This window comes from Aquarana catesbeiana, linkage group LG01 (genome assembly GCF_042186555.1).
Source record: "Aquarana catesbeiana isolate 2022-GZ linkage group LG01, ASM4218655v1, whole genome shotgun sequence".
Taxonomy (NCBI): domain Eukaryota; kingdom Metazoa; phylum Chordata; class Amphibia; order Anura; family Ranidae; genus Aquarana; species Aquarana catesbeiana.
Genome location: NC_133324.1, coordinates 135,773,347 through 135,800,732, shown reverse-complemented (window position 1 = coordinate 135,800,732; position 27,386 = coordinate 135,773,347). Strand labels below are relative to the sequence as shown.

At 43.6% G+C, this 27,386-nt stretch overlaps 1 protein-coding gene across 1 annotated transcript in view; it reads right to left on the bottom strand.

Moving 5' to 3' along the window:
- ANKRD31 (ankyrin repeat domain 31) overlaps window positions 1-27,386 on the bottom strand; it is a 105,965-nt gene that overhangs the window by 49,530 nt on the left and 29,049 nt on the right. Inside the window, exon 3 of the mRNA XM_073633546.1 lies at window positions 14,955-15,095. Within this exon, the coding sequence (XP_073489647.1) occupies window positions 14,955-15,095 (141 nt within the window). The remainder of the gene's footprint in view (window positions 1-14,954; window positions 15,096-27,386) is intronic.

The window sequence follows — 27,386 nt, the reverse complement described above, 5'->3', positions numbered from 1 at the left end:
TGAGTCAAAATTTGAAATATTTGGCTGTAGCAGGAGACAGTTTGTTCGTCGAAGGGCTGAATAATGAGTGTCTGCAAGCGAGCATGGTGGAAGTTAATTGCAAGTTTGGGGCTGCATTTCTGCAAATGGAGTTGGAGATTTGGTCAGGATTGATGGTGTCCTTAATGCTAAGTAATACAGGCAGATACTTATCCATCATACCATCAGGGAGGTGTGTGATTGGCGCCAAATTTATTCTGCAGCCGAACAACGACCCCGAACATATAGCCAATGTCATTAAGAACTATCTTCAACACAAAGAAGAACAAGGAGTCCTGGAAGTGATGATTTGGCCCCCACAGATCCCTGATCTCATCTCATCATTGACCCTGTCTGGGATTACATATTGCAGAAATATTTGAGGCAGCCTACATCGACAAAAGATCTGTTAGTTCTCCAAGATGTTTGGAAAAACCTACCCGATTCAAAAACTGTGTCCAAGTGTATCTGGGAGAACTGATGCTGTTTTCAAGGCATAGAGCCGTCACACCAAATATTGATTTAATTTGGATTTCTCTTCTGTTTATTTATTTTCCATTTTGTTAATTAATAAAAAAACTATTAAAGTACAATATATTTAAACCCTCACCTTGTAAAACAATCCCCCATTCAGTTTAAAATAGAAATGAAAGGCAAAACATTTATCTATACATATAAAAAACATTCTAAGTACCCTTTTTCCCCTTTTTATAAGTGACCACATACCCTCTGTTCTCAGCTGCATAAGGAGTTTAGAGAGGAGAAACAGCAGCACACTGATCTTCCCAGTGAATTGCTGTGCGGGGGGGGGGGTTGTCAGCAGAAGTCTAATCATTAGAGGAGAGCAGGTTTAGTTCCAGAATACAGCCAGAAAACTGACCACTCTGTGCTCTCATGCCTAGTGTGGTCAGTTTTTAATAGGAAAGGAGAATATGGAATCAGGAATATGTTAGGTTTACATGTTCTTTAACGCTTCTATTTCTGAAAGTATTCTTAACCGGTTCCGGACCAGCAGCCGCAGTTATACTGTGGCAGGTTGGCCCGGCTGCACGAATCATCGTAGCTATACGTCGCGTGCGTGCGGCCCCTAGGCGGCCGCGACGATCAGATTCGATCCAGAACCTATCAATCTCCAGGCCCAATGGTATCTGGCCTGGACCTGGTGATCGCTCCTGGCGAATGAGATCCTTCCCCTGCATGTGTAAGTGTAAACACAGCAGGGGAAGTGATGTCATCTCTCCTTGTGGAAGTCTTTTCGTTCCAAAGAGAGGAGAGAAGACATCTCAGAGTAAGTGTGCCAATACTACACTGACACCGTTCACGTAGGTACATTTGCCACCCCCGATCACCCCCTAGTTAACCCCTTCACCCCCTGTCACTGTGTCACCCAGTGCAGTGTTCATTTTTTTTTTTTTGATCACTGTACTTTTGTCATTAGTGACAAAAATCAGTTTTAGGGTACTTAGTGTAGGCCCAGATAGGGCTAGGGACCCCCCTAACCCCCCCTAATAAAGGTTTAACCCCTTGATCACCCCCTGCCACCAGTGATCACTGTATTAGTGTCACGGGTGATGCTGGTTAGCTAGTTAATTTTTTATAGCTTCAGGGCACTCGCCATATATTACCTAAATAAAAGTTTAACCCCCTGATCACCCGGCGGGTGATATCAATTAGGTTTTAGTGTCAGACAGGGTCTGCATCGCACCAGGCAGCGTCAGATTAGTGCCAGTAGTGCTAAAACCCACACACGCACCATACACCTCCCCAAGTAGTATAGTGTCTGAACGGATCGATATCTGATCTGATCAGACCTATACTAGCATCCCCAGAAGTTTAGGGTTCCCAAAAATGCAGTTTTAGCGGGATCAGCCCAGATACCTACTAGCACCTGCATTTAGCCCCTCTGCCCAGCCCAGCCCACCCCACCCAAGTGCAGTATCAATCAATCACTGTCATTTACAAAACACAACACATATAACTGCAGTGTTTGCAGAGTCAGGCCTGATCCCTGCAAACGCTAACAGTTTTTTGTAGCATTTTAAGCAGTCGCTGACAGTCAGGAGCTCTTTTTCCTGTGAGTTTCACTATTGTGCCAGTAAATTTGGAGACCAAAATGTCAAATCGAAGGTACAGTAGTGAAGAGGCCTACACGTTTCTTAGCATGACAGATAGTGAAGAGGAAGTCGCTCATCTGTCAGATTCAGGCTCAGAATACGAACCGGTAGACAGCAGCGGCACCCTGACAGATAGCTCTGACAATGGAGTTGTGGTCCCTGCCAAGGTCAGGCATACCCGACCCCATTCTTTTGTTGTCGTTGAGGTACAAGAACCGCAGGGCTCTCGTATGGAGCAGAGAGCCAGTACTAGTGCCGCTCATCCTTCTGGTGAACTGGCAAGCACCAGCGGTCTAGTACATCCTGGTCGTACATCCAGCACTGCAGTAACACTTGGTGATGTGGCAAGTCCCATAAGTCCCCCATACACTGGCCAACCCCAAATTTAGGTGGAAACAGTTGATTTTACAACACTTGATTTGTATTCGCTGTTTTTCACGGAAGACCTCTATAGATCTATTGTGGACCAAAGCAATTTGTATGCTGGTCAATTCATCGCCGCTAATCCCCAGTTGAGCCTTGCCAGAGATTGGAGACCTATTACAGTCTCCAAATTTAAGACCTTCCTGGGCCTATCCCTCCTCATGGGCATAACTTCATGAACAGGACATGATACGAACAGATCTTGCAGTTCATGCACTTCAATGATAATGAACTTTGTTGTCCTCGGGGTGACCCTGGATTTGATTGGCTCTACAAAATTCGGCCCCTCATAAACCACTTCGACCAACAGTTTGCAGCCTTGTTTACTCCCCATCAAGTTGTCTGCGTCGATGAGACCCTGATTAAGTTTTCTGGCCGCTTGTCTATCAAACAGTGTCTTCCCAGCAAGCGTGGCAGATATGGGGTCAAGATGTATAAGCTCTGTGACAGGGCAACAGGCTATACATATAGTTTTATGGTTTATGAGGGAAAACTGCCTACATAGGAAGTGCTGGTAAGATTGTGTGGGACTTGGTGTCACCCTTATTCGGAAAGGGGTACCACTTTTATGTGGACAATTATTACACGAGCTTGACACTTTTTAGTCACCTTTTTGATTATGGAATTGGCACATGTGGCACTGTGTGATCTAATAGCCGGGGCTACCCCCAATGGCTTGTAGAATCCCGACTTAGACGGGGGGAGAGAGCCTGCTTGAAGTGTAATCATTTGTTAGCAGTGAAGTGGAGGGATTCATTGAATGTTTTCATTCTGTCCTCCCTTCACGCAGATACGACAGTCCAAATTTCTACGGCCACTGGTGTTGTAGAGAAACCCCTCTGTGTCCACGAATACAACCTTAATATGGGAGGGGTGGACCTCACGACCAGTTGTTGGCGCCATACCTAATTGCCCATAAGGCCAGACGCTGGTACAAAAAAGTGTCTGTATACTTATTTCAGAAGGCTCTGCTGAACGCTACAAAGCTTCAGGACAGACTGGATCCTTCCTCAAATTCCAGGAAGAGATCGTCACAGCCCTATTCTAATGGTGGGTATACCCACTGATCAATCTCTTTTTTTCGTTCAGCCCACAGGCTACATGAAAAAACGAACATTACAATGTATGCCCAACAAGGACCAGCGACGTATGCCCAACAAGGACCAGGTTTAGGTATCATCTTGGTGTTATTCTCTTCAGCCAGCGGTCGGCTTTCATGTAAAAGCAATGCTAGCTGCTAATTAGCCTCTAGACTGCTTTTACAAGCAGTGGGAGGGAACGTTCCCCCCCTCCTACTGTCTTCCATGGTTTTCTCGGGCTCTCCTGTCCCAACAGGGAACCCGAAAATGCAACCAGTGGTTTCGCCAGCTGACCATACAGTTGATCAGGGACCAGAATGGCTCCAATCATCTCTATGGCATAAGAAACCGGAAGCTACGAGCATTTCATGACTTAGGTTTTGCCAGATATAAACAGCGCCATTGGTAAATTGGCAAAGCATTTTATCGGTCTGGTGTCATATGTAAACAGCAATTGCACCATGCATGTGAGGTATCACCGCGAAGGTCAGATCGAGGGCAGTCATTTTAGCAGTAGACCTTCTCTGTAAATCTAAAATGGTAACCTGTAAAGGCTTTTAAAGTTTTTTAAAAATGTATGTAGTTTGTGCGCAAATTTAAAGCATGTCGTGTTTGGCATCCATGTACTCAGCATAAGATCATCTTTTTTATCTCATCAAACATTTGGGCAATATAGTGTGTTTTAGTGCATTAAAGTTTAAAAAAGTGTGTTTTTTCCAAAAAAATTGCGTTTGAAAAATCGCTGTGCAAATACCGTGTGAAAAAAAAATTGTAACACCCACCATTTTAATCTGTAGGGCCTTTGCTTTTAAAAAAATATATAATGTTTGAGGGTTCAAAGTAATTTTCTTGCAAAAAAATTTTTTTTTCATGTAAACAGTGTCTTAAAGGGCTTTGTCTTGCGGTTAGAAGTGTGGGTGATGTGTGACATAAGCTTCTAATTGTTGTGCATAAAATGCCAGGACAGTTCACCCTCCCCCCCCCCATGACCCCTTTTTGGAAAGTAGACACCCCAAGCTATTTGCTGATAGGCATGTTGAGTCCATGGAAAATTTTATATTTTGCCATAAGTTGCGGGAAAATGAAATTTTTTTTTTTTTTTGCACAAAGTCGTCACTAAGTGATATATTGCTCAAACATGCCATGAGCATATGTGAAATTACATGCCAAAATACATTCTGGTGCTTCTTCTGAGTATGGAGATACCACATGTGTGAGACTTTTTGGGAGCCTAGTCGTGTACAGGACCCCAAAAACCAAGCTCCGCCTTCAGGCTTTCTAAGGGCGTAAAATGGTGATTTCACTTCCTACATATCACAGTTTCGGAGGCCATGAAATGTCAAGATAGCACAAAACCCCCCCAAATGACCCCATTTTGGAAAAAAGACACTTCAAGCTATATGCTGTGCTGAGAGGCATGTTGAGTCCATGGAATATTTTATATTTTGCCACAAGTTTCAGGAAAATTATTTTTTATTTATTTTTTTTTACAGAAAGTTGTCAATAAACGATATATTGCTCAAACATGCCATGAGCATATGTGAAATTGCACCCCAAAATACATTCTGTTGCTTCTCCTGAGTACAGGGATACCACATGCGTGAGACTTTTTGGGAGCCTCACCATGTACAGGACCCCGAAAACTAAATTTTTGATTTCACTCCTCACTGCCTATCAGTTTCAGAGGCAATAAAATGCCCAGATAGCACAACCCCCATCCAAATTACTCCATTTTGGAAAGTAGATACCCCAAGCTATTTGCTGAGATGTATGTTGAGTATTTTTCAGTTCTCGCTTTTTGTCACAAAGTTTTGAAAATTGAAAAAAGAAAATAAAAAAATTCTTTTCTTTCTTCATTTTCAAAAACAAATGAGAGCTGCAAAATACTCACCATGACTCTTAGCAAATACCTTGGGGTGTCTACTTTCCAAAATGGGGTAATTTGGGGGGGGGGGTTGTGCTATCTGGACATTTTTTGGACCTCCGTAACCGTGATAAGTAGTGAGGAGTAAAATCACCATTTTACGCCCTTAGAAAGCCTGAAGGCGGTGATTGGTTTTCGGGGTCCTGTACATGGCTAGGCTCACATATGTGGTATCCCCATACTCAGGAGACGCAGCAGAATGTATTTTGGGGTGTAATTCCACATATAACCATGGAATGTTTGAGCAATATATCATTTAGTGACAACTTTGTGCAAAAAAAAAAAATAATAATAAAAAAAAAAAATTGTAATTTTCCCGCATTTTGTGGCAAAATATAAAATATTCCATAGCTCAACATGCCTCTCAGCAAATAGTTTGGGGTGTCTACTTTACAAAATTGGGTCATTTCATTACGTTTTTGGGGTCCTGTACACAGCTAGGCTCCCAAAAGGTCTCACACATGTGGTATCCCCATACTCAGGAGAAGCAGCAGAATGTATTTTGGGGTGTAATTCTACATATGCCCGTGGCATGTTTGAGCAATATATCATTTAGTGACAACTTTGTGCAAAAAAAAAAAAAAAAAGTTTGTAATATTTCCCGCAACTTGTGGCAAAATATAAATATTCCATAGACTCAACATGCCTCTCAACAAATAGCTTGGGGTGTCTAATTTCCAAAATGGGGTCATTTGGGGGGGGGGGGTTTGTGCTATCTTGGCATTTTACGGCCTTTGAAACTGTGATAGGTAGTGAGGGGTGATATCAAAAATTTACGCCCTTAGAAAGCCTGAAGGCGGTGATTGGTTTTCGGGGTTCTGTACACGGCTAATCTTCCAAAAAGTCTCAGACATGTGGTATCCCCGCAGCAGAATGTATTTTGGGGTGTAAGTCCACATATGCCCATGGCAGTCATAAACTAAAAGCTGCGTAAATTCCAGAAATTGTACCATAGTTTGTAGACGCTATAACTTTTGCGCAAACCTATAAATATACGCTTATTGACAATTTTTTTTACCAAAGACATGTGGCTGAATACATTCTGGCCTAAATGTATGACTAAAGTTGAGTTGATTGGATTTTTCTTCTAACAAAAAGTAGAAAATATCATCTTTTTTCAAAATTTTCGGCCTTCTTCCGTTTATATCGCAAAAAATAAAAATCGCAGAGGCAATCAAATACCATCAAAAGAAAGCTCTATTTGTGGGGAAAAAAAGGCCGCAAATTTTGTTTGGGTACAACATTGCAGCGTGTAGCTGGCCTGCTAAGACCTGTCCTAGGTTGCTAATCTGACTTACATGCATATACAGCTAGACCTGCTAATAACTTAAATACAGTTTATATGCTCACATGTGAGAGATAAAAGCAGAGTTATTTACTGTGACTTTATATACAGATGTCATATAACAGTTGTATATTGTGTTCACAGAAGCAAACGAGAAACATTTGCCTTTTAAGATTCATTATTTGACAGTAAAGGTAAGCTCAAAGACACAACAGAATTGAATTAACAAGGGTTGTGGCGCTTCCTATGGGGTAATAGATGGGAGGGGTGGTTACCCAGATGGTTTCCCTCAATAGATCCCAATAGAGGTACCTGGTACCTACCAGGGAAAAAACTTAGTTACCGTAAGGGTATATATGTCTGTGCCTACACACATACACATATATATCCACATGCACCCGTGTGTATCAGCAGATATAAATAAATAAATAGATAGGTAATGTCTTCAAGGGGTCTGGCCTGAGGCCCCTAATACTGTGGTAAATCTGCACCATATACCACCACTAGGTGAAAATATCTATACCATATATACGTAAACCTTATATGCTCTACTGATCCAAAATAATTCAAACCATCAAAATAAACCTCTGCTCCCCGTGCAGAAAAAGCATGTGTAAATATGAGTAAAAAGACATTACATATTATATCAAAATAGTGCAAATAAACGTATTATAATCAAATAAGTCCAAAGAAAACCAAGGTTAACAATTTTGCAGTGATTATAGTCCTTAAAGTGAAAAAACTTATGTGAAAAAACTTTTTTGTGAAAAAACTTGTTCAGATCCAATGTTTCAACAATTTCGTGACTTGAGTGCTCTCGGATAATTCCTGTGACTTTTGTGCACCCCCTTGCGGGTCCCCACTCACCAGATCCAACAGCCCCAAAAAGGGGCGACCAGCATAAGATGTCTCAATCACGGTCTCCTCTCCGCGGCAGTTATGCGGGCTCCTCAAGGTGGTTTCCGTGCCGTTGATTTTCCCAATGGATTCCTCCAACCTCAGATGGAACAGGTTGCAAGGGGAGTTGCGATCCCAATATTCTCTCCCCCACCTTCCTACCGAGCATCCAGATAGTTTCCTACTATTGGGTTCAATGTTCGCAGTGGCTCCCTCATAGAAAGAAAAAATAGGAAGCTCCCATGGTGTAGTATATATAAAAAGCTTTTATTCAAAAAACTCCATCAGCTTACAGCGGAGTAAAAAATAATATTAAAAATAAATAAATAACCATAAAATTAACTAAATGAAATAACCAGTGGGTAAAAACAAATTAGCTAACTCAGGAATGACCCTGAGAACAGACCCGTAGCGGTAAAAAGTGCGTGCCGCTGGTTAGAGCTGTTTGCGCTCCACCTGCGTTCCAGCTAGGGTCCGTACCCGGAAGTGACGTAGCGTGCGTGGCGTCGTTGTACACGTTTCGTCATAGGACGTCTTCAGCAACGATGCCAGCACGCCACGCGCTACGTCCATTAGTAGGGAGCCGTCAAGCTAGATCCGCCCCATATTTCTGACAGTCCAATCCAAACGTAACAAGGCGGAGTGACACTCCCACCTTGTCTGGAGTGTCAGCAGAGGTGATCATACTGCTTTTCTCGTAATTAGCCCAGCTACTAGCATTACAAACTATATTGCCATCCTGTATTTTACACATTGTCCCTAGGGCAAATAAGTAGTGAAAATCCATTAACTTAGGCCAATCCATTAACTTAGGACAAATAAATAAATGATGAAAAATCTAGCCCAGATAAAAATAAAAAATAAATAAAAATAAAAATAAATGCCCAGAGGGACTATATATGAAAAAAAGAGAGAAAGTATTGACGTTTATTATGGACCATATATGTAAAGGAGAAAAGGAACCTTTCCATAGACTTAAGTTAGCCTTAATCTCAACCACTTTCTATACTCCCCCTATGCCCTCATATTGTATCATCAAGCGATCAACCTAATATGAGTCCTACTGGGGGAAAAAAGGGAAAGTGTTTGACCAATATTTCCCTGATTATAACTCATCAAGGGGCTTAAGCACTTTCCCAGTGCCTAAACTTATAGGGAGTATTTTTGAGCCCCATTTTTTAAACCTAAGAGAGGTCCTTGGGGGTAATATTACCCATATTGTTACAGATCGAAACTAACAACAGTAATTCTAATAAAAACATACAGAAATTATCTGTGTTCCAAAATTAGGGAGTTCGGGCTTTTTGGAGTCTTTGCCATTAGGCCTAATCAATTCTAGAAAGAGGTTTGGGGTCACCCCCATATTCTTGGTGTGGGTGATCAGGGGGCTAGATGACCACTACCTAACAACTTAAGTCCATGAAGGAAACAGCAATAGGTGAGAATGTTGCCATGTTTAAATATGTGTACCCCTGTATCTTACGGGTTGGCCAGAAAACAGTTTAAATCGATATCCAGGTTGAGGCCCCTGGGAGCAAGGGACATCAACCTGTATATCCATGCAGTTTCATTTTGTGATATGAGTGTGGTTTTATTACCCCCTCGCCAGTGATCCCTCACACAGTCAATCCCATAAAAGATCATTCCTGTGGGGTCCCGGTTGTGTACTGTGTCAAAGTGGCGGGAAAGATGGTGTTTTGGGAACCCTTTTTTGATGTTTTTAATGTGTTCCCGTATTCTCACATAAAGGGGTCGGGTGGTTCTGCCCACATATTGCATTTGGCACGGGCACTCGATGACATAGGTCACGTGCGTACTCTGACATGTGATGAGTTCCCTGATCTGGTATTGTTTGTGGTCTGATCTTGATTTGAAAGTTTCCCTTTTCCGGGGTTGTTTTTTGGTGACCCTGCATGGTAGGCATTTTTGGCACTTATAAAACCCTTTCATGTCTGGAAAAATCCGAGTCGTCTTAGGGGAATTAATAACATTGTGTACTAAAAGATGTCGTAAATTGGGCGCTTTTCGGTATACTATCTTGGGTTTCTTGGGTAATATACCTACTAGTGTTCTGTCCTCTTTTAAGATAGGCCAGTACTTCTTCAGGATCTCCTCGAATTCTTTATATTGAGAATTGAACCCTGTAATAAACGTCAGTTCTACGTTATTTTTCTTCCTTTTAGATTTTGTTAATAAATTCTTGCGGTCTAGATTTGCTATATCCCCCTTCAGCTTATTCAACGAATCTAGGTTATATCCTTTTTCATGGAACCGCTCCACCAGGATGCTTGCTTGTTCCAAATAATCATCCATGGTTGCGCAGTTCCTCCTTAATCTCGTTAGCTGGCCTTTGGGGATGTTACCCTTCCACTGGGGGTGATGACAACTGTTAATAGGGATGTACCCGTTTCTGTCGGTTGCCTTAAAGAAGGTCTTCGTACACAGGCCATCATTCTTCTTGAATATTTCAAGGTCAAGGTATTCAATCCTTTGGGGGTCCCATTTCCCTGTGAAGGTTAAACCATATCTATTATTGTTCAGCTCTTGCAGGAAATTTTCAAAGGTCTCAGATGTTCCTTCCCAGAATATGATTAAGTCGTCTATGTACCTCCGGTACAGTTTCACTTGTGGTATATCCCTAGCGTAGATGTATTCCTCTTCCCACATGTTCATGAGTAAGTTGGCCACACTAGGTGCGTACCTTGCGCCCATAGCGACTCCCTTGGTTTGGACGTAATAGTTTTGGTCATACCAAAAATAATTACAGGACATCGCTAACTCCAGGCCTTCAAGTATGAAGTCTATCTGTTCTTGCCTCATGCTGGTAAGCTCATGGAGAGCTTTTTCCACACCCAACAAGCCATCCTGTTGTGCAATGCTAGTGTATAACGAATTCACGTCAATAGTGGCTAGCAAGTAATTTTGTGTCCCATCTATTTGCTGTAGTTCTTCTAAAAGTTGGGCACTATCACGTAGATAAGATTTTCCCTTCTTAACAAGTGGTTTGAGGAATACGTCTAGATACTCTCCCAACCTGGAAAACACTGAATTAATACCACTAATTATAGGTCTTCCAGGTGGTTTATGTAATCGTTTGTGAATTTTAGGTGTATAATAAATCACCGGAGTTTTCGTGGAACTTGAAACCAAATATTCTGCTTCTTTAGTGTTTAGGATCCCAATCTGTTTTCCTTTGTTTACATAAGCTCTCAGTTTCTTTTCATACGTACGTTTAGGGTTCTTCCTAAGTTTGTTATAGGTGTTTTCTACCTGAAGCAGGTTCCCCATCTCCTCTTCATAATCTTTCTTATTTAGTATTACTAGCCCTCCCCCTTTATCTGCGGGTCTTATGACCACCTCCTTTCTTTTACTCAAGGACTTTATTGTTTTCCAGACATTTCTTGTTTTGTGATTGTTCCGTTTTTCTAGCTTCCTCAGGTCGTCTTCCACCATTTTTTGGAATGCTTCCATGCATTGGTTCCCAGATGTTTTAGGGTTAAAGATGGAGTTGTTTTTCAACCTTGTTTGCTCGTATATTGCTTCTCTCCTAATTCTTGTATCAGTTTTTGTTAGGAAATGTTTTTTAAGGTTGAGCTTCCTCATAAACTTTTTCAGATCAATATATGTTTCGAATTTATCCAGATGTTTTACAGGGGCAAATTTGAGTCCTAAATCAAGAATTTTCATCTCATCTTCAGAAAATTGGACATCACTAAGGTTAAAAATACCCTTCCCTAATATTCTCGTCTTCGCTTTCTTCTTCCCTCCTCTGTTTCCTCTGGTCGTCTTCTTCTTTCTTCGGGTTCCATCCCGTGTCCTCCGTACCTCCTGAAGTGCTCCTGTTCCCTGTATGTTTGGTTCACTTCCCTCATTCTGTCTTGGTCTTCTCGGGGGTCTCCTTGCCCCATATATGGTCCTCTCCAATCGGGGTTCCTGTAGGGGGGCCTTGCCCTCCATCTCCCTGGTGGTTTGTCTCTCCCCCAACGCCTGGGAAAATCCCTATGGGGTCCTCTATTTCTTCTATATTGTGATCCTGGGGTTTCTTCATAGTTGTTTCTGTATTGGGCCCTCGCATTTTCCCTTAATGGGGAGTATCTATTTCTTGTGGGTATATTGTACCCAGGTGTTTGAGGGGCTCTGTGTTCGTGTCTTTCTTGGTGATTACCACTGTGAATTCTGTATTCGAGGCCTCAGGCCAGACCCCTTGAAGACATTACCTATCTATTTATTTATTTATATCTGCTGATACACACGGGTGCATGTGGATATATATGTGTATGTGTGTAGGCACAGACATATATACCCTTACGGTAACTAAGTTTTTTCCCTGGTAGGTACCAGGTACCTCTATTGGGATCTATTGAGGGAAACCATCTGGGTAACCACCCCTCCCATCTATTACCCCATAGGAAGCGCCACAACCCTTGTTAATATAATTCTAGTTAGTAGAGAATCCCTAGGGAAGCTCTTTTAAGGGAGGCAGCACACCTACATTACTGTTCTAAGCGCAGCTCTTTGTATTCAATTCTATACAACAGAATTGAAGCCAGAAAGCATAGAGTTAAGCCTTTGTGACTCTCAGGAGTTTTGGCCAGTCACAGCCAATCTCACACTGAGCAAGAGTCTTGGCCAATCACAGCCAGCCTTACTATTATTTTGTCTGGAAATTACCCAGCACATTGCTAGATCTCACTACATCAGAGAGAGTGGACCTGAACAGATTGCAGATCCAGCCAGAGTTCAGTTTTATGGAAGCAAGTGGCCAAAATAGGTATTTAATACAGTTATATATGTTATTATTGTTAAATAATGTGATTAGAACTGTATACTGAACTAGTTATGTGTTCACTTATAGTTCCACCAAACAAACGTTCAAACAAATGTCTAAACAAACGTTCAAACAAGCAAACAAACATTCAAACATCATCGCAAACCTTCAAACAAGCGTGCAAACTGCAAATTGCAATATCAGACAAGTAAAACTATTTCTTAAGCTTCAGATATACCTCTCAGAGAGATCATAAAGTGTCTAAGGTATTTTAAAGTGAAAGTACAGATACTGAAGAGAGAAATACATCTACCATTTTATGTAGAATGACAGGATCAAACAGTTGAACCGCCATTTTGTTATACTTTATTCAGCACATGTTTGTACATGCACTGCCTGCTGCTAAATTGTCAGTGTTATATATGAATAAAAGCTGAAGTTAATAAAGAAGATATCATAGAGGTTTGGTGTGCTGTTTAAACCTACTGCTTCCATAAAACGGTGCTAGAGGAATTATAAAGTAAGAGATAGTCTTGTTTGGACTAAAAGGTCAGAGATTAAAATTCTAATGCCACAGCGCATAAGGCACTTCATAGTGCTGCGCCTGCCATACAGCGCAATTACCAGTTAAAGCAGCGCAGTGCCCAATTGTAAAAAGTGCTCTGGTCATTGAGCAGCCTAATCTTCCGGGGCTGAAGTGGTTATTATACAGTTTTATTTTCACACCTGCTTACATTTTTTGCACAGTGTATATGTGGTATGTGTAGTACTGTACTCCAGAATACAATGCAAATAAATATTTTCAAAACTGAAATGATCTAGTATGGTAATTCCCAAACTGTGGTATGCATTTTTATCCCTTCATTTATGCATGTTCGTAGTAGGCTACTACGTCTATTATCATTTCCTTTACTTATAAAGTGTCAACATATTAGTAAGTGCTTTTACAGAGTACATAGTACCATTCTATTCCAAAGTTTTTAGCTGAAGTTAATGCATGTCACAATTCCTCAATGAGCCTGCTACTTCTTTAGTGTTCAATTTGGAAAGACCCTGATTAACCTGCCCATATAATATGAGTGTGTGAGAAAGCTGGAACCCATGCAAATTTAATGATATATCTAAAATTGATTCTCTCTCTTTTTCTTTCTCTCTCTCTCTCTCTCTCAAGAAAGAGAGCGAGAGTGAGAGAGAGAGAGAGACAACAGGAGGCACATCTAACATTTAGTATAAAAGAGCATGTTTACATTCAAGTAAGGAATATGTCACTGGAGTGTACATACTCTCTAAGAGCCCTTTCACACCGGGCCGCCCATAGTGTCGGCGGTAAAACGCGCTATTTTTGGCTGCGTTTTACCGTCGGATTAGTGGCGCATTTCGGCGCTTTTACCCCCCACTAGCGGCCGAGAAAGGGTTAAAACCGCCCGCAATGTGCTGCAATAGCGGCGTTTTGCCGGCGGTATACCAGCGCTGCCCCATTGATTTCAGTGGGGAGCAACGGTGGAGGAGCGGTAAACACACCGCTCCTTCACCGATCCAAAGAAGCTGCTGGCAGGACTTTTTTGCCTGTCCTGCCAGCGCAGCGCTCCGGTGTGAAAGCCCTCGGGCTTTCACACTGGAGACAATGCTGCAGCTGTTTGAGGGCGGATTACAGGCGCTATTTTTAACGCTATAGCGCCTGCAAAACACCCTCAGTGTGAAAGGGGTCTAAAAGTGAACATATTTTCTCAGGGCTAGGCACTTTATAATAAGGTAACCATGAGGCAGTCTATCACCAGATGTTAGGCCTCGTGCACAAGGATGTTTTGCTAACTCTCCTAGACTCCTCTCTTCCTGGCAGCAGAGTTTTGACAGAAAAAATGTTTGACACTTGTAAACTTGTATAACGCATTTAGGCAAGTGAAGTGCTTGGACGCTAATTAATTTCATGAATTACGCTAAATAATATTTATTCTGGCCATTGAAATAAATTAATGTTCAAGCCCTAAACATGTCTAATCTGGCTCAAATTTCATCCAGTTCCTGCTAAATCGGCCAAAATTTGAGCCCTGGGTTGTCCTGTCAGCACCACCTGGCTTCGCAAAAGTAAACTGAAGAATAAGATGTATTCAATCTTTAGGCGTTCAGACAGACACTGGTGCTGTGGCTGTCTGAATACAATAACAGGCAGGGAAGATTTTCCTCTATCCATGCTGCTTAACATGGATTGGGGGGTAGACTGATTTCTACTGTTCAATCCATGGGGCTGAACAAGAGAAATCTACACATGTATGGCTAGTTTTAGAGTTCTGCACTTATGAAAGCACTGACCAAGTGTAAATTCTACAGTAGTGTATGTTTTCGATTTGTATTAAAACATATTACATACTTATTACATGCTTATTAATTTCCTACTACAATACTTACTACAATAAAATGTTTACTGATAACCATTTTTTATACCTACCTTATTTTCCACATATTTCCAAGTTACTGAAATGTTATTTCCTAGAAGAGCCTTTATCCAGGAAGCTACATCTTGGTGGATTTCCCCAGAACGATCTCTAATATGGCCATCGGGCAGAAGGGTGGCTTTGTGGCTGTAGTCCTACAGCAAATGGGTACCAATGAAAGCAACAGAATAGATATGAAGTCTACACACTTACACAATCATACAAGATGATCTCCACAACATTTCATCAGTTAGCATTACACTAAAACAAAGTAGACACAGATATGTATTTCCATTTTAATTGTGTGCATGCTAAATAATATGTAGGTGTAACACAAGTATTTATTACTTTTTCTGACGAAGCCTTCATCTACTTTTCTCTCTGGAAGGTTAGTATTATTCTCGTTAATCCAGAGCCAGCATCTACCTCCTGGACTGAGACTCTGACTCAGAGGTTACCCAGTCATGTGAATTTCCGTGCCTGTGCAATTAAACCATTATAAAATGTTATAATGTGAAAATAGCAAAGAAACACTGCGCTAACCGATGAGAAAAGCAGCTACATACAATGTGACAAACAACAATATAAACTTTATAAAAAATGTAGCGCATAAAAAAATCAACACAAACACCCCAAATCTATAGACCGGGTGTAGTGAATACCACAGAAATTAGTGTAAAGTCCATGTATCATAAAAAAGTGAAAATCTCCAAGTGAATGTGCACATGAAAAAAGTCACTGGCAAGGGGTACTTTGTCACAAAGTAAATGCCCCACCTTCGCTACTAGCAACATATCCTAGCCTGGCTGAATTCTGTCCACATCCAGTGTGAAGATCCATCTGACGACTCTGTGAGTACCTGAGAAATTGGCATCTGTGAGCCCTGACGGTATGGATATCGGTCCACATGCCCTGAGTGCCCTGATGGTCTGGATATCGGTCCACATGCCCTGAGTGGCACAATGTCTGTATGACTCCATGTCATAAGACAGGGGAGTCCACAGGATCTGGTAAGAGTTTATGCCTACCACTCTCTGATTGGATGCTGTTGTTGGTTGAAGCCGTTTCCATGTACTGACTAACCCAGTCGCTTGTCCATATTTGGAACATTCCCATTGCCAGTGACTTTTTTCATGTGCACATTCACTTGGAGATTTTCACTTTTTTACGATACATGGACTTTACACTAATTTCTGTGGTATTCACTACACCCGGTCTATAGATTTGGGGTGTTTGTGACTACGTTTTATCACCATTTGTTGATTTTTTATGCGCTACATCTTTTATAGAGTTAAAATTTTATAATGTTGCTGTATTGTTTATCAGGATTTTGACTAGTCAGCCATAGTCTGACAAAGCAAAGTCAATGTCAGGATCGGATGAAGAGCAGGGCCTGCCAGCAATAACTGAATTCCAGAGAGGGCTTCCAAACATTTATTTGTTTTGGTCCTTACAAATATGTGCATCTTTTACCCGAATAGCAAGCACCTTGTTAAGGTGGGACACTGCTGGATCCACAGTGGGTAGTGACAGTCAGTAAGTACTCGATGAAAGCAACAGCTTCTGAGGGTGTTTCCAATCTCTGTACAGATAGAGAGGTAGGTGCAATGAGAAAGTCTTTGTATCCTTAGGAGCTTTAAAGGACCCAAGACTAGAAAAAGCACAAGTAAAAGTAACAGGCGAATCCTTGAGCTTCAGAGTCTTCAAAATCTTTTAATTTGTTAGTAATAGCAATAGACTGCTACCTTCAGGGGCAAGCTCATGAGACAAAGACTGGAACAACTGGGAATAAGACAGAATCTTTGGGTTCCATGGTTCAGAAGTTACCAAAGGCATGGGTAAATTAGATATATAATCTATGCAAGAAGGCATGGGAGCATGGTTGTGGCCTCTTGTAAGAATTAACAAATAACTGGCTGATTTTGGCCATAAAGTTTTGAATGACTGTAGTAAAAAAAACTCTACCATAAGAGCAGAGAAACTGGCCACACCTGATGAAGTTAGTAAGGACTCCAGTGCTAAAATACACATGATTCCAGGATGTAGACATTGACAGAATCAGTAGTAGGGGTGCAACGGATCAAAAATCTCACGGATCGGATCGATCCTCGGATCAGAGTCACGGATCGGATAATTTTCGGATCAGCAAAAAAAACCAAAAAAAAAAACCAAAAAAAAAAAAACCACACAAATCTTGTTACAACCACCAGAGTTTTAGATTTAAAAGCTATTTTCAACACAAAACCGAGCTTATATGCATAAATACAGTATTTGTGCATATAAGCTCAGTTTTGTGTTGAAAATGGCTTTTAAATCTAAAACTCCGGTGGGTGTAACAAGATGTCCGCTTGCCCCCTTCTCACTCTATCATTATTGTACTGTGCAGGAGTGTGGGGTGTAGCAAGATGGCGGCGCCGAAACGTCACTTCCTGTCGAGACAGCGGCCGCTTCCGGGTGTACTAAGATGGCCGCCGGCTCCGGAGCTAGGCCGAAGCCGCGGCCTTTCCTATGGCTGAGGCCGAAAAGTGCTCCGCGGATCGCGGGTGTGCCAATCCGCGGAGGGTGATCCGTACGGATCACGGATCGGCAACGATCCGTTGCACCCCTAATCAGTAGACACACTACAAGCAGCCTCAACATCATTGTTTGAGTGTAAGCTGGAAGCACATAATAAGGCGCTGCTATCCCATGTCTGGTGGCATGGCAGTAAGACAGCGTAATGCTCAGGGTAAGAGGCAAGGCCATAGGAACTCATAAAGCCTGGACAGCTGGTAGCAGCTGAGATTTAGATGGCTGGAGGTGACTAAAGTCACGGTAGGTGGGCAGCAGGAACAAATTGAAGATTGAAGTTCTACACGTCTCATTGCAAGCAGGAGTGGCACCAGGAAGATGCTTCCTAGAGAGTGACCTATCTAAATGGGGTAGTCTCTGGTGCTCAGACCAACCAGCCTACACAAAAAGTGAGTCTCCAAAATCAGGATAAGCATTAAGGCAATGCTAGTGGCTCTGGATCTGGGAAGTGCTTCACAGCTATTTTTTGGAACAGAGTCTTTAAAGTACTTTACATGAAATCCAGTCCCTGAATGTCAGGTCCAGGCTATCCTCACACTCTCTAGTCAACAGGGCCCGGACATGGCACTGTAAAAGCCAGGCTGGGGACAGCTGCAGTGAATAGTTGCAGTCAAAATGATAAAGTCTAGCAGCGATGTAGAGAAAGATCTTTTTTTTTAAATCAAATAACTTTTATTAGAATAAAAGCAACAGCCAATTCCACTATAAAGATTCAAAAACAGTCTATACAAGCAGTAGATTCAGTTTGTAAGGTTTGTATGTATTCACATTGACTTAACTCAAGCATATAGTCTATTCTGTTGCATTATGCAAACAATTATAAAAGAGCACTAAGAAACAATAACTATATTTGCTTCAAATGTAGCGCTTTATGTCCCCCACATACACATTACAAAGAAAATGGCTGCTTCATCAATATTGTATAGGGAATGCATCAGATGGTTCCCTCAATGTTAACTTGTAATGCCTAATTTCCAGGACGGTTAACCTTGCAGTAGTCTTTTGAGGAAAAATTGTGGAGGAGCGACTTATAGTGTACTCAGCCAGCACTGCCAAATTTTTTCTAACTTTTTGGGAGATTTCCTATGGCAATAGGTGTGTTTTTCACATATAAGAATGTTATTAACTGTTTGGATCCATTGTTTGTCTGTCGGAGTATGGGTAGACAGGGAGTATCTCGCTATAAGTTTCCTAGCCAGGTAAAGTAATCTAAGAAAAGCAATATAAACTGGAGGTGTATATAGTTCCTCATCTAGGCTACCTAATAAACATGACAAGGGATCCAGTGACAGTTGAACCTGGTATACAGTGTTGATGATCATGACTACTCTACTCCAATAGCGGACAAGTTTGGGGCATCGCCACAACATGTGAACAAGGTCACCTGGGTGGGATTGACACTTAGGGCAGATGGGTGAATCTCTATTACCCCATTCGTGTAACTGTATTGGAGTTCTTTAGACTCTATGTAAGATAAACAAGTGCGATCGTTTTTGGGCTGCTGACACTGACACTAGAGGGCCAGCTTCAAGTATTTGCTCCCATTTTTTTCTATCTATAGGGCCGATATCTCTTTCTCACTTTTCCCTACAAGGCAGAATATCAGGGGCTTGTATATGAGTTTATAATTGTGTATAGGTCCTAGAAATAATACCCTTTTTTTCCTCCTCCATATAGATAGATTCCAAAAAAGAAGATCTCATCAAACACAGAGTCGAATGGTTACTCTGACATCATACAGCATGGAATAACTGCATATACTGATGTAGCCTTGTGTTGCTACTAGTAACTAACATCCACCATGTCACCCTGCTGCGAGACCTCCATCTATCACTTCTGAGACAATGAACAGTCATTTGCGTTGTTTTGTTTTGTTTATTGGGGGATATAACTTGGTTGGGGAAAGGAAATATGGGATTGCTTTGCCATCATATTTAAGAATTAGAACGAAAGGTTGAGCCATGAAGTACTGATGTACACCTAATATCTACAGGCGCTTCCCCTACATAACACCATGTAGACTATTTCTCCTCCTCTGCATATCTCCTGCAGACTGTTGCTCCCAGGACTTTCTCCCTCCTGCACAAACTTCCACTGTAGATCATTACTCTTCCTGTCATATCATCCTCTTTTGACGAAAGAGACCACTCTGAACAGTCTCAGTTGCTGGCTAGAATTGGTTACACTGTTACTAGGCCAGAGGTCTGCAGTACCTCTCCCCGGCAGCCTAGTCATTTAGTAACATGTGCTGATTGGTGGACTACTGCTCCCAGCTAGTCCGGCTAGCAAATCCTGCGCCCTCAGGCCTCAGCGATTTGACACTCTCCCCACAGTCTCTCCTCTGGCCTCACACCCAGAACTCCACTGTGGTCCATTCACTGACCTTCTTCTGCCCCAAGTCCATGATGGAGAACTTTAACTGGACATACATTCTGGCAGCTTCTCCAGCCCCTCTGTTCCAGGACACTTCATCCATGACCCTGTAAAGATGAAGCTCCCTCCCAGCTCTCCTCCGCTAGGCCTTGCACCCCCACCCAGATGGGGCCCCTGCTGCTGCCTAGTACTCCATTCTCCCAGCCGACAAACAACTCCCCCAGTGGGCTGTCATCCCAGCTTATATGGGAGGCCTGCCCCCTGCCAATTCCAATTGGGGATTGGTCAGAGCTCCTCACATGAGCTGCCTGCCACTCCAGTCCCAGGCCCCGCCCCTCTTCCAGATCATTCTTCCTGGAAGCAGGGGAGACCACCCACTGCTACACTAACCACTCCCTGCCCCCAGATCAAAACAAGCAGGCCTAGCCCGAAGCATAGGCCTGCCCAAATTTACCTGCACTGACAGTTTCCCTTACAAAATCCTCACTCTAGCACCTACCTATGGTAGAGGGTGCTACACTGATAATAAAAATTCCCCATTAATGGAAATTCCTCTTTTAATTGGGCGTACGATTTCAGGCCAGAATCTTCAAAAATGTGATACAAATATTTGATTCCTGCTGCTTCCCACCATGTGTAGCCACTAAGCTTGGCTATCTTTACAAAGAATCTGTTTTCTCATATAGGAGTACTAGACAGAAGCTGTTTATTCCTAGTCTTTGTTTAATGTTTTCCCATAGCTATTTTAGTAGTTGGGCTGTGGGACAGTAGGACAGAATATTAGGGAAACCCATCTCCATGTGAGATAGAGCAGAGTATGTTGTGTTTGAATTGGTTACCAAACCTCTAGCGGGATCCGATTCACATGATGAGTCCCAACCTGTAAAGTGTTGCATCTGTGCAGCAAGAAATATGTCGGAGCATGGGGAACAGCCATTCCCCCTGATCTTTATTGTATTGCAGGGTAGTTAGCTTAATAAGGGGTACCTTGTTTTTCCAAATTAAGGCTCTAAATTGGGAGTCTATACGTTTGAACCAGTATTGTGGAATCCAAACAGGGGCATTATGAAGTATATACAACAGTTGAGGGGTCCATATCATCTTGGTTAGATTGACTCGTCCCGTTACCGTCAATGGCGATTTACACTAGGCCCCACATTTTTGTTTGAATTTCTGTGGTAATGGCTTGAGGTTCAGAGTAATATAGTCCGTAGGGTCCTGTGTCACCTCGATCCCCAGATATCTAAATGATTTGACCACTTGTATCCAGAACACACAGTTGGGCAAAGCCGAGTGTAGTGTGTCTAGTGGCAGAAGAACCAATTTGTGCCAACTAATGGCAAAACCTGAGTATTCTCCAAATGGTTCTATAAGCTGCATCACTGCTGTTAGAGAACCCTCAGTGTCACTCAGATGCAATAGTGCATCGTCTACGTAGAGTGATAGTTTGTCTTCCCACTGTCCCCACCGGAAACCTACGATATCCGGTGATGACCTTATTCTAGGCGCTAAAGGCTCTAATGCCAGGGCAAAAAGCAAGGGTGACAATGGGCACCCCTGCCTAGTGCCCCGGAATAGTGAGAAAGTCTCCAACAATGAGTTGTTAATGCGTATTCTTGCTGTTGGAGCATAAGAGTTTTATCCAGGAAATAAACCCCTCTCCCAATCGAAATATGCCCGAAACTGCCCACAGATACTTCCACTCCACGCGTCGAGGGAGAAGATAAACCTAATTCCCGGGTTCTGAACTGGGACCTGAATATTAAGGAAGAGCCTCCCAATGTTTAACGCTGTAGATCGTGCAGGGATAAAGCCAGATTGGTCAGTATGCACCATTCCAGATATAACCTTTGCCAGTCGATTTGCTAACACTCGGGCCAATATCTTGATATCCAAAGTAAGCAACGATATTTATTTATTTATTTCAGGTATTTATATAGCGCCGTCAATTTACGCAGCGCTTTTACATATACATTGTACATTCACATCAGTCCCTACCCTCAAGGAGCTTACACTCTAAGGTCCCTGTCACGGGCATGGCCAGAGCGGAGGCTGTTGGAGAGGACTGTGTGCAAGCCTGTTGCCCACCGATTATGGGCCCTAGCATTTGAGGTGAATGAGAAATCCAGTCTGAACTGTATTAATCGGACTCAGTCATGTATATATTGTATGGGGACTCCTTACTGTATATTTGTGTCCCTGAAGAGGGAGGGGGGATTCCTCCAGCAGCCCCCTGCTGATAAGACTGATTCATTCTGTTGGGACACATCCTGTGAGGAGATGCTGGTGTTATCAACATGTGTTTATGTTAATTGAGAGAGCTGATCACATTAGCCACCAGCCCTGGCTAATAGACGAATGGTCTAGGCTGAGGAGGGGGGAGATTGTTGTTTGTATTGTTAATTGTATTAATGTGTGAAGCTCGGTGCCCACAAGACTGTCATCTGGTCTGGGTACATTTTGTAGTAAATTAGGTCATGTTAATTAGGTTAGCTTTGAGTCATCCCTGCTGTATAAAGGTCTGTGAGATCTCAAAATAAAGGGAGTTCTGATGTACTCCAAGACTGGTGTTGTCTAGTTCTTGGGGTTCCTATGGCCAGATCCATTGGACTCGTGTTCCAGAACTTAGGAAGCGGTATATGACGGAAGCACTCAAGCGGAGTGTGGGGCGTTCCGTGACAGTCCCTAACTCACATTCATACATACTAGGGACAATTTAGACAGGATCCAATTAACCTACCAGCATGTCTTTGGAGTGTGGGAGGAAACTGGAATACCCGGAGGAAACCCACGCAGGCACAGGGAGAACATGCAAACTCCAGGCAGGTAGTGTTGTGGTTGGGATTCGAACCAGCAACCCTTCTTACTGCTAGGTGAAAGTGCTATCCACTACACCACTGTGCCACCCCATGTATGGGTCATTATGAGTCAGGCTGGAGAGGAAGTACCACTACAACAGCCTCCCCCATGACCGCTCTTCAGTGCTTCATTTAACGTCCATAGTAGAGTTGGTAATAGTGTCTCTCTATACCGTTTATATGTCTCAATCTGTAACATGTCAGCTCCTGGAGATTTGCTATTAGCCATCTGTGATACTGCCATGGACAGCTCGTCCAGCTTAAGTGGGGCGTTCAATATAATGGCTTTCTGAGCGCTAACTTGGAGGGTGGAACATTGATATCCAGATAGCGGGCAAGTGCTTCCTCAGTGGGACTGACTTTGGATGTATATACATCTTTAAAGAAGTTCGTAAACATTGAAGCGATCTGTTCCTGATCTCTGACAGTGTCTCTGCGTGGGGTTTGTATTGCATCTATATGCGTTATTCCCTGCTGCGCCCGAGCTATCACTGCAAGTAGATGGCCTGTGTTTTCTCCCTCATTAAAGTAGTTTTGTTTTATAAAAAATCTTTTATTTTCGGCCGCGTTAGTAGAAACCTGCTGGCATAATGTCTGGGCCTCTAACCACCTACGTTCTGATTCTTCTGAAGGGGCTCTGACATAATCGGCTTCTGCTTCACCTGCTTTATTAACAACTAGATTCTCCCATTCCTTGTTTTTGGTTTTAATTGCTGAGATATGCCTTATTATAAGTCGCAGATAGACCTTGAGGGCATCCCATATTACCAAGGGACTAGCTGAACCCTGATTGTATTGTAGAAATTCCTTTATCGCCTCTGGGATGGGATCTGGTTCTGGAAATAATGTAAACCAGAAAGGGTTAACCTTCCACAGTTTAGTCCTGGAAGCCTGAGATAGGTCAATTCTAATACTAAAGGGGGAATGGTCAGAGAGATTACAAGGAGCATTGTCAGAAACCATGAAATCAGACCGAGACAGAAGTACAGTTAAATCACATTTGTTTAATAATAAAAGTAAATAGAAAAAACGAAGTCAAAACATAGCCAGAGTTCTCAACGACCCCTCCCCCTCGGAGGACCACCAGGCTTGAGGGGAAAACATCTATGGAAATCACGGAGGAGGACAGGGGCATGTACGTCCGAGGATTAGACCCAAGAGCGTTCCTCCGAACCGTACCCTTTCCAATGCACCAGGTACTGTATGCACCCACGGAACCTACAGGAGTCAACAATGGACTGTACTTCATACTCCTCATGGTTCTCAACCTGTACAGGGTGAGGACATGGCACCGAGGTGGTAAAGTGGTTGAAACCAAAGGTTTTAATACGGAGACATGAAATACATTCAAAATACGCATATTAGAAGGAAGGTCTAATGCGTAAGCCACTGGGTTAATCCTGTTAAGAATACGGAAAGGCCCAATAAACCAAGGTGTGAACTTCAGTGAGGGAACACGAAGTAGGAGGTTGCGAGATGACAGCCAGGCCCTGTCCCCAACCTGGTAGAAAGGCTCAGGCAGGCGTCTGCGGTCAGCATGAATTCAGTACCTATCATTAGCATTTCACAAAGCCTGCTGGACTTGTGCCCAAGTGGAAGGAAGGCCACGGAGATGGTCTTCTAAAGCAGGAATACTCTGCGGAACAAATGAGTCAGGCAACATGGAAGGTTGGAAATATAATAACATAATTCGCCATAAACGGGGACAATCGGGAATCAAAATTCAAGGCACTGTTGTGAGCAAACTCTGCCCATGGTAATAGGTCTGACCAGTTGTTATGATGATCAGATATATAGCAATGTAGGAATTGCTCCAAGGACTGATTGGCTCGTTCTGTGGCCCCATTAGACTACGGGTGATATGCAGAGGAGAAAGCAAGCTGAACTACCAGCTGTGCACAAAAGGCTCGCCAGAACCAGGACACAAACTGACTACCCCTGTCCGAGACAATCACCTTGGGTAATCCATGTATGCGAAATATCTCCCGAACAAAAATGGAAGCTAGTTCCTTAGAAGTGGGCAACTTTTTTAGTGGAAAACAATGACACATCTTTGAGAACCGGTCAACCACCATAAGGATAACTGTGTTGCCCTGGGAGTTGGGTAACTCCACAATGAAATCCATAGACAGGTGGGTCCAGGGCCTCTCTCCATTGGGTATGGGTTGTAGAAGGCCCACTGGAAGGTGTTGTGGAGTCTTACTCTGAGCACACATGGAACAGGCAGCACGTAGACTAGGCCACCAGAATTGTTGGGAAATGGCCCAAGAGTTTATTCTTCCCAGGGTGGCCAGCAGCCTTGGGAGAATGGTAAGTCTGGAGCACGGTAGTACAGAGACTCTCTGGGACAAAGCAGCGGTCACAAGGTTTCTCAGGAGGAGCATGGACCTGAGCAGCAAGAATTTTGTCACCCAAAGGAGAAGTGAGACTGGTGTAAACGGTAGCCAAAATACGATCAGAAGGAATCACAGGGACCGACTCCAACTTGGAAGTGGAGGAAAATTATTGTGACAAAGCGTCAGCCCTTACATTCTTAGTACCAGTTAAGAATGAGACAATGGAATTAAAACTTGACAAGAAAAGAGCCCATCGCGCCCTTCTGGGAGAAAGGTGTTTAGCCTCAGACTAGAATGTGAGATTCTTATAGTCAGTAAGAATGAGAACCGGCACACAGGGCCGATCCTAGGGTCACAGGCGCCTGGGTGCAGAAATATTTCTGGCGCCCCCACATGGACGCAGTCATCTTACTAACTCCTCCCCTTTATTGAAATGGGCACAGTGGCTGTGTTTGATGGGCACAGTGGCAGCTTTTGATGGGCACAGTGGCAGTGTTTGATGGGCACAGTGGCTGCGTTTAATGGTAAAATGGCTGTGTTTAATGGGCACTGTGGCAACATTTGATGGGCACCGTGGCTCAGTTTGATGGGCACAGTAGCTGCATTTGATGGCACAGTGGCTGCTTTTAATGGGCACAGTGGCTGCTTTTAGGCGGGGCACAGTGGCTGCGTTTGATGGGCACAGTGGCTATGTTTGATGGGCACAGTGGCAGCGTTTGATGGGCACAGTGGCAGCATTTGATGGGCACAGTGGCAGCTTTTAATGGGCATAGTGGCTGCGTTTGATGGGCACAGTGGCTGCAATTGATGGGCACAGTGGCTGCGTTTGATGGGCACAGTAGCTGCGTTTGATGGGCACAGTGGCAGCTTTTGATGGGCACAGTGGCTGCGTTTGATGGGCACAGTAGCTGCGTTTGATGGGCAGTGGCTACATTTGATGGGCATAGTGGCTGTGTTTTATGGGCACAGTGGGAGCGTTTGATGGGCACAGTGGCTGCTTTTAATGGGCACAGTGTCTGCTTTTAGGAGGGGCACAGTGGCTGCATTTGATGGGCACCGTGGCTATGTTTGATGGGCACAGTGGCAGCATTTGATGGGCACAGTGGCTGCTTTTAATGGCACATTGGCTGCATTTGGGCACAGTGGCAGCATTTGATGGGCACAGTGGCTACGTTTAATGGGCACAGTGGCAGCTTTTGATGGGCACAGTGGCTGTGTTTGATGGGCACAGTGGCAGTTTTTAATGGCGCAATGGCTGCGTTTGATGGGCACAGTGGCTGCGTTTGATGGGCACAGTGGCTGCTTTTAATGGCACAGTGGCTGCGTTTGATGGGCACAGTGGCTGCATTTGATGGGCACAGTGGCAGCTTTTAATGGGCATAGTGGCTGCTTTTAGGCGGGGCACAGTAGTTGTTTTTGATGGGCACAGTGGCTATGTTTGATGGGCACAGTGGCTGCGTTTGATGGGCACAGTGGCAGCATTTGATGGGCACAGTGGCTGTGTTTGATGGGCACAGTGGCAGCTTTGATGGGCACAGTGGCTGCGTTTGATGGGCACAGTGGCAGCTTTTAAAGTGCACAGTGGCTGTGTTTGATGGGCACAGTGGCAGATTTTGATGGGCACAGTGGGCAGTTGATGGGCACAGTGGCACTGCTTTTGATGGGCAAAGGGTGTTTGATGGGCACAGTGGGCGTTTGATGGGCACAGTGGCAGCTTTTTATGGGCACAGTGGGCGTTTGATGGGCACAATGGCAGCTTTTGATGGGCACAGTGGGCGTTTGATGGGCACAGTGGCAGGCTCTTGATGGGCACAGTGGGCGTTTGATGGGCACGGTGGCTGATTTTAATGGGCACAACTTAGTCACTTACTTCCTTGACCGGCCTGGTGCAGTGCAGGGAGTCACTCATAGCAAGGCAGGCACTGGCAGCTGAGCAGCTCTCTCTCTCTTCAGACACACTCCGCTTCCTCTGAGCCACACTGTCTGAAGAACATGGCAGAGGTGGGTGGAGCTTGTTCACTAGCCTCGGAGGCGGTGCAATATGAATGCAGGGGCAGCCACCGCGCGCTCTGAATGCTGGGGCGGCCATGGTTTCTGACTGACGTCACTGGTTGCTAGCTAGCCAGGTGGCCAGCGATTCTAGCAAGTGAGCAACCAGTGCAGTCAGCTTCGGCGCCCCTCTTCTGCAGGCAGATTACAGCGCTGGGGCGTGGTGCACCCGCCCAGGATCGGCCCTGCCGGCACAGTGGTACCTTTTGAGGAGATGTCTCCATTCTTTCAGGGCTAAAATGATCGCCAACAGCTCTCT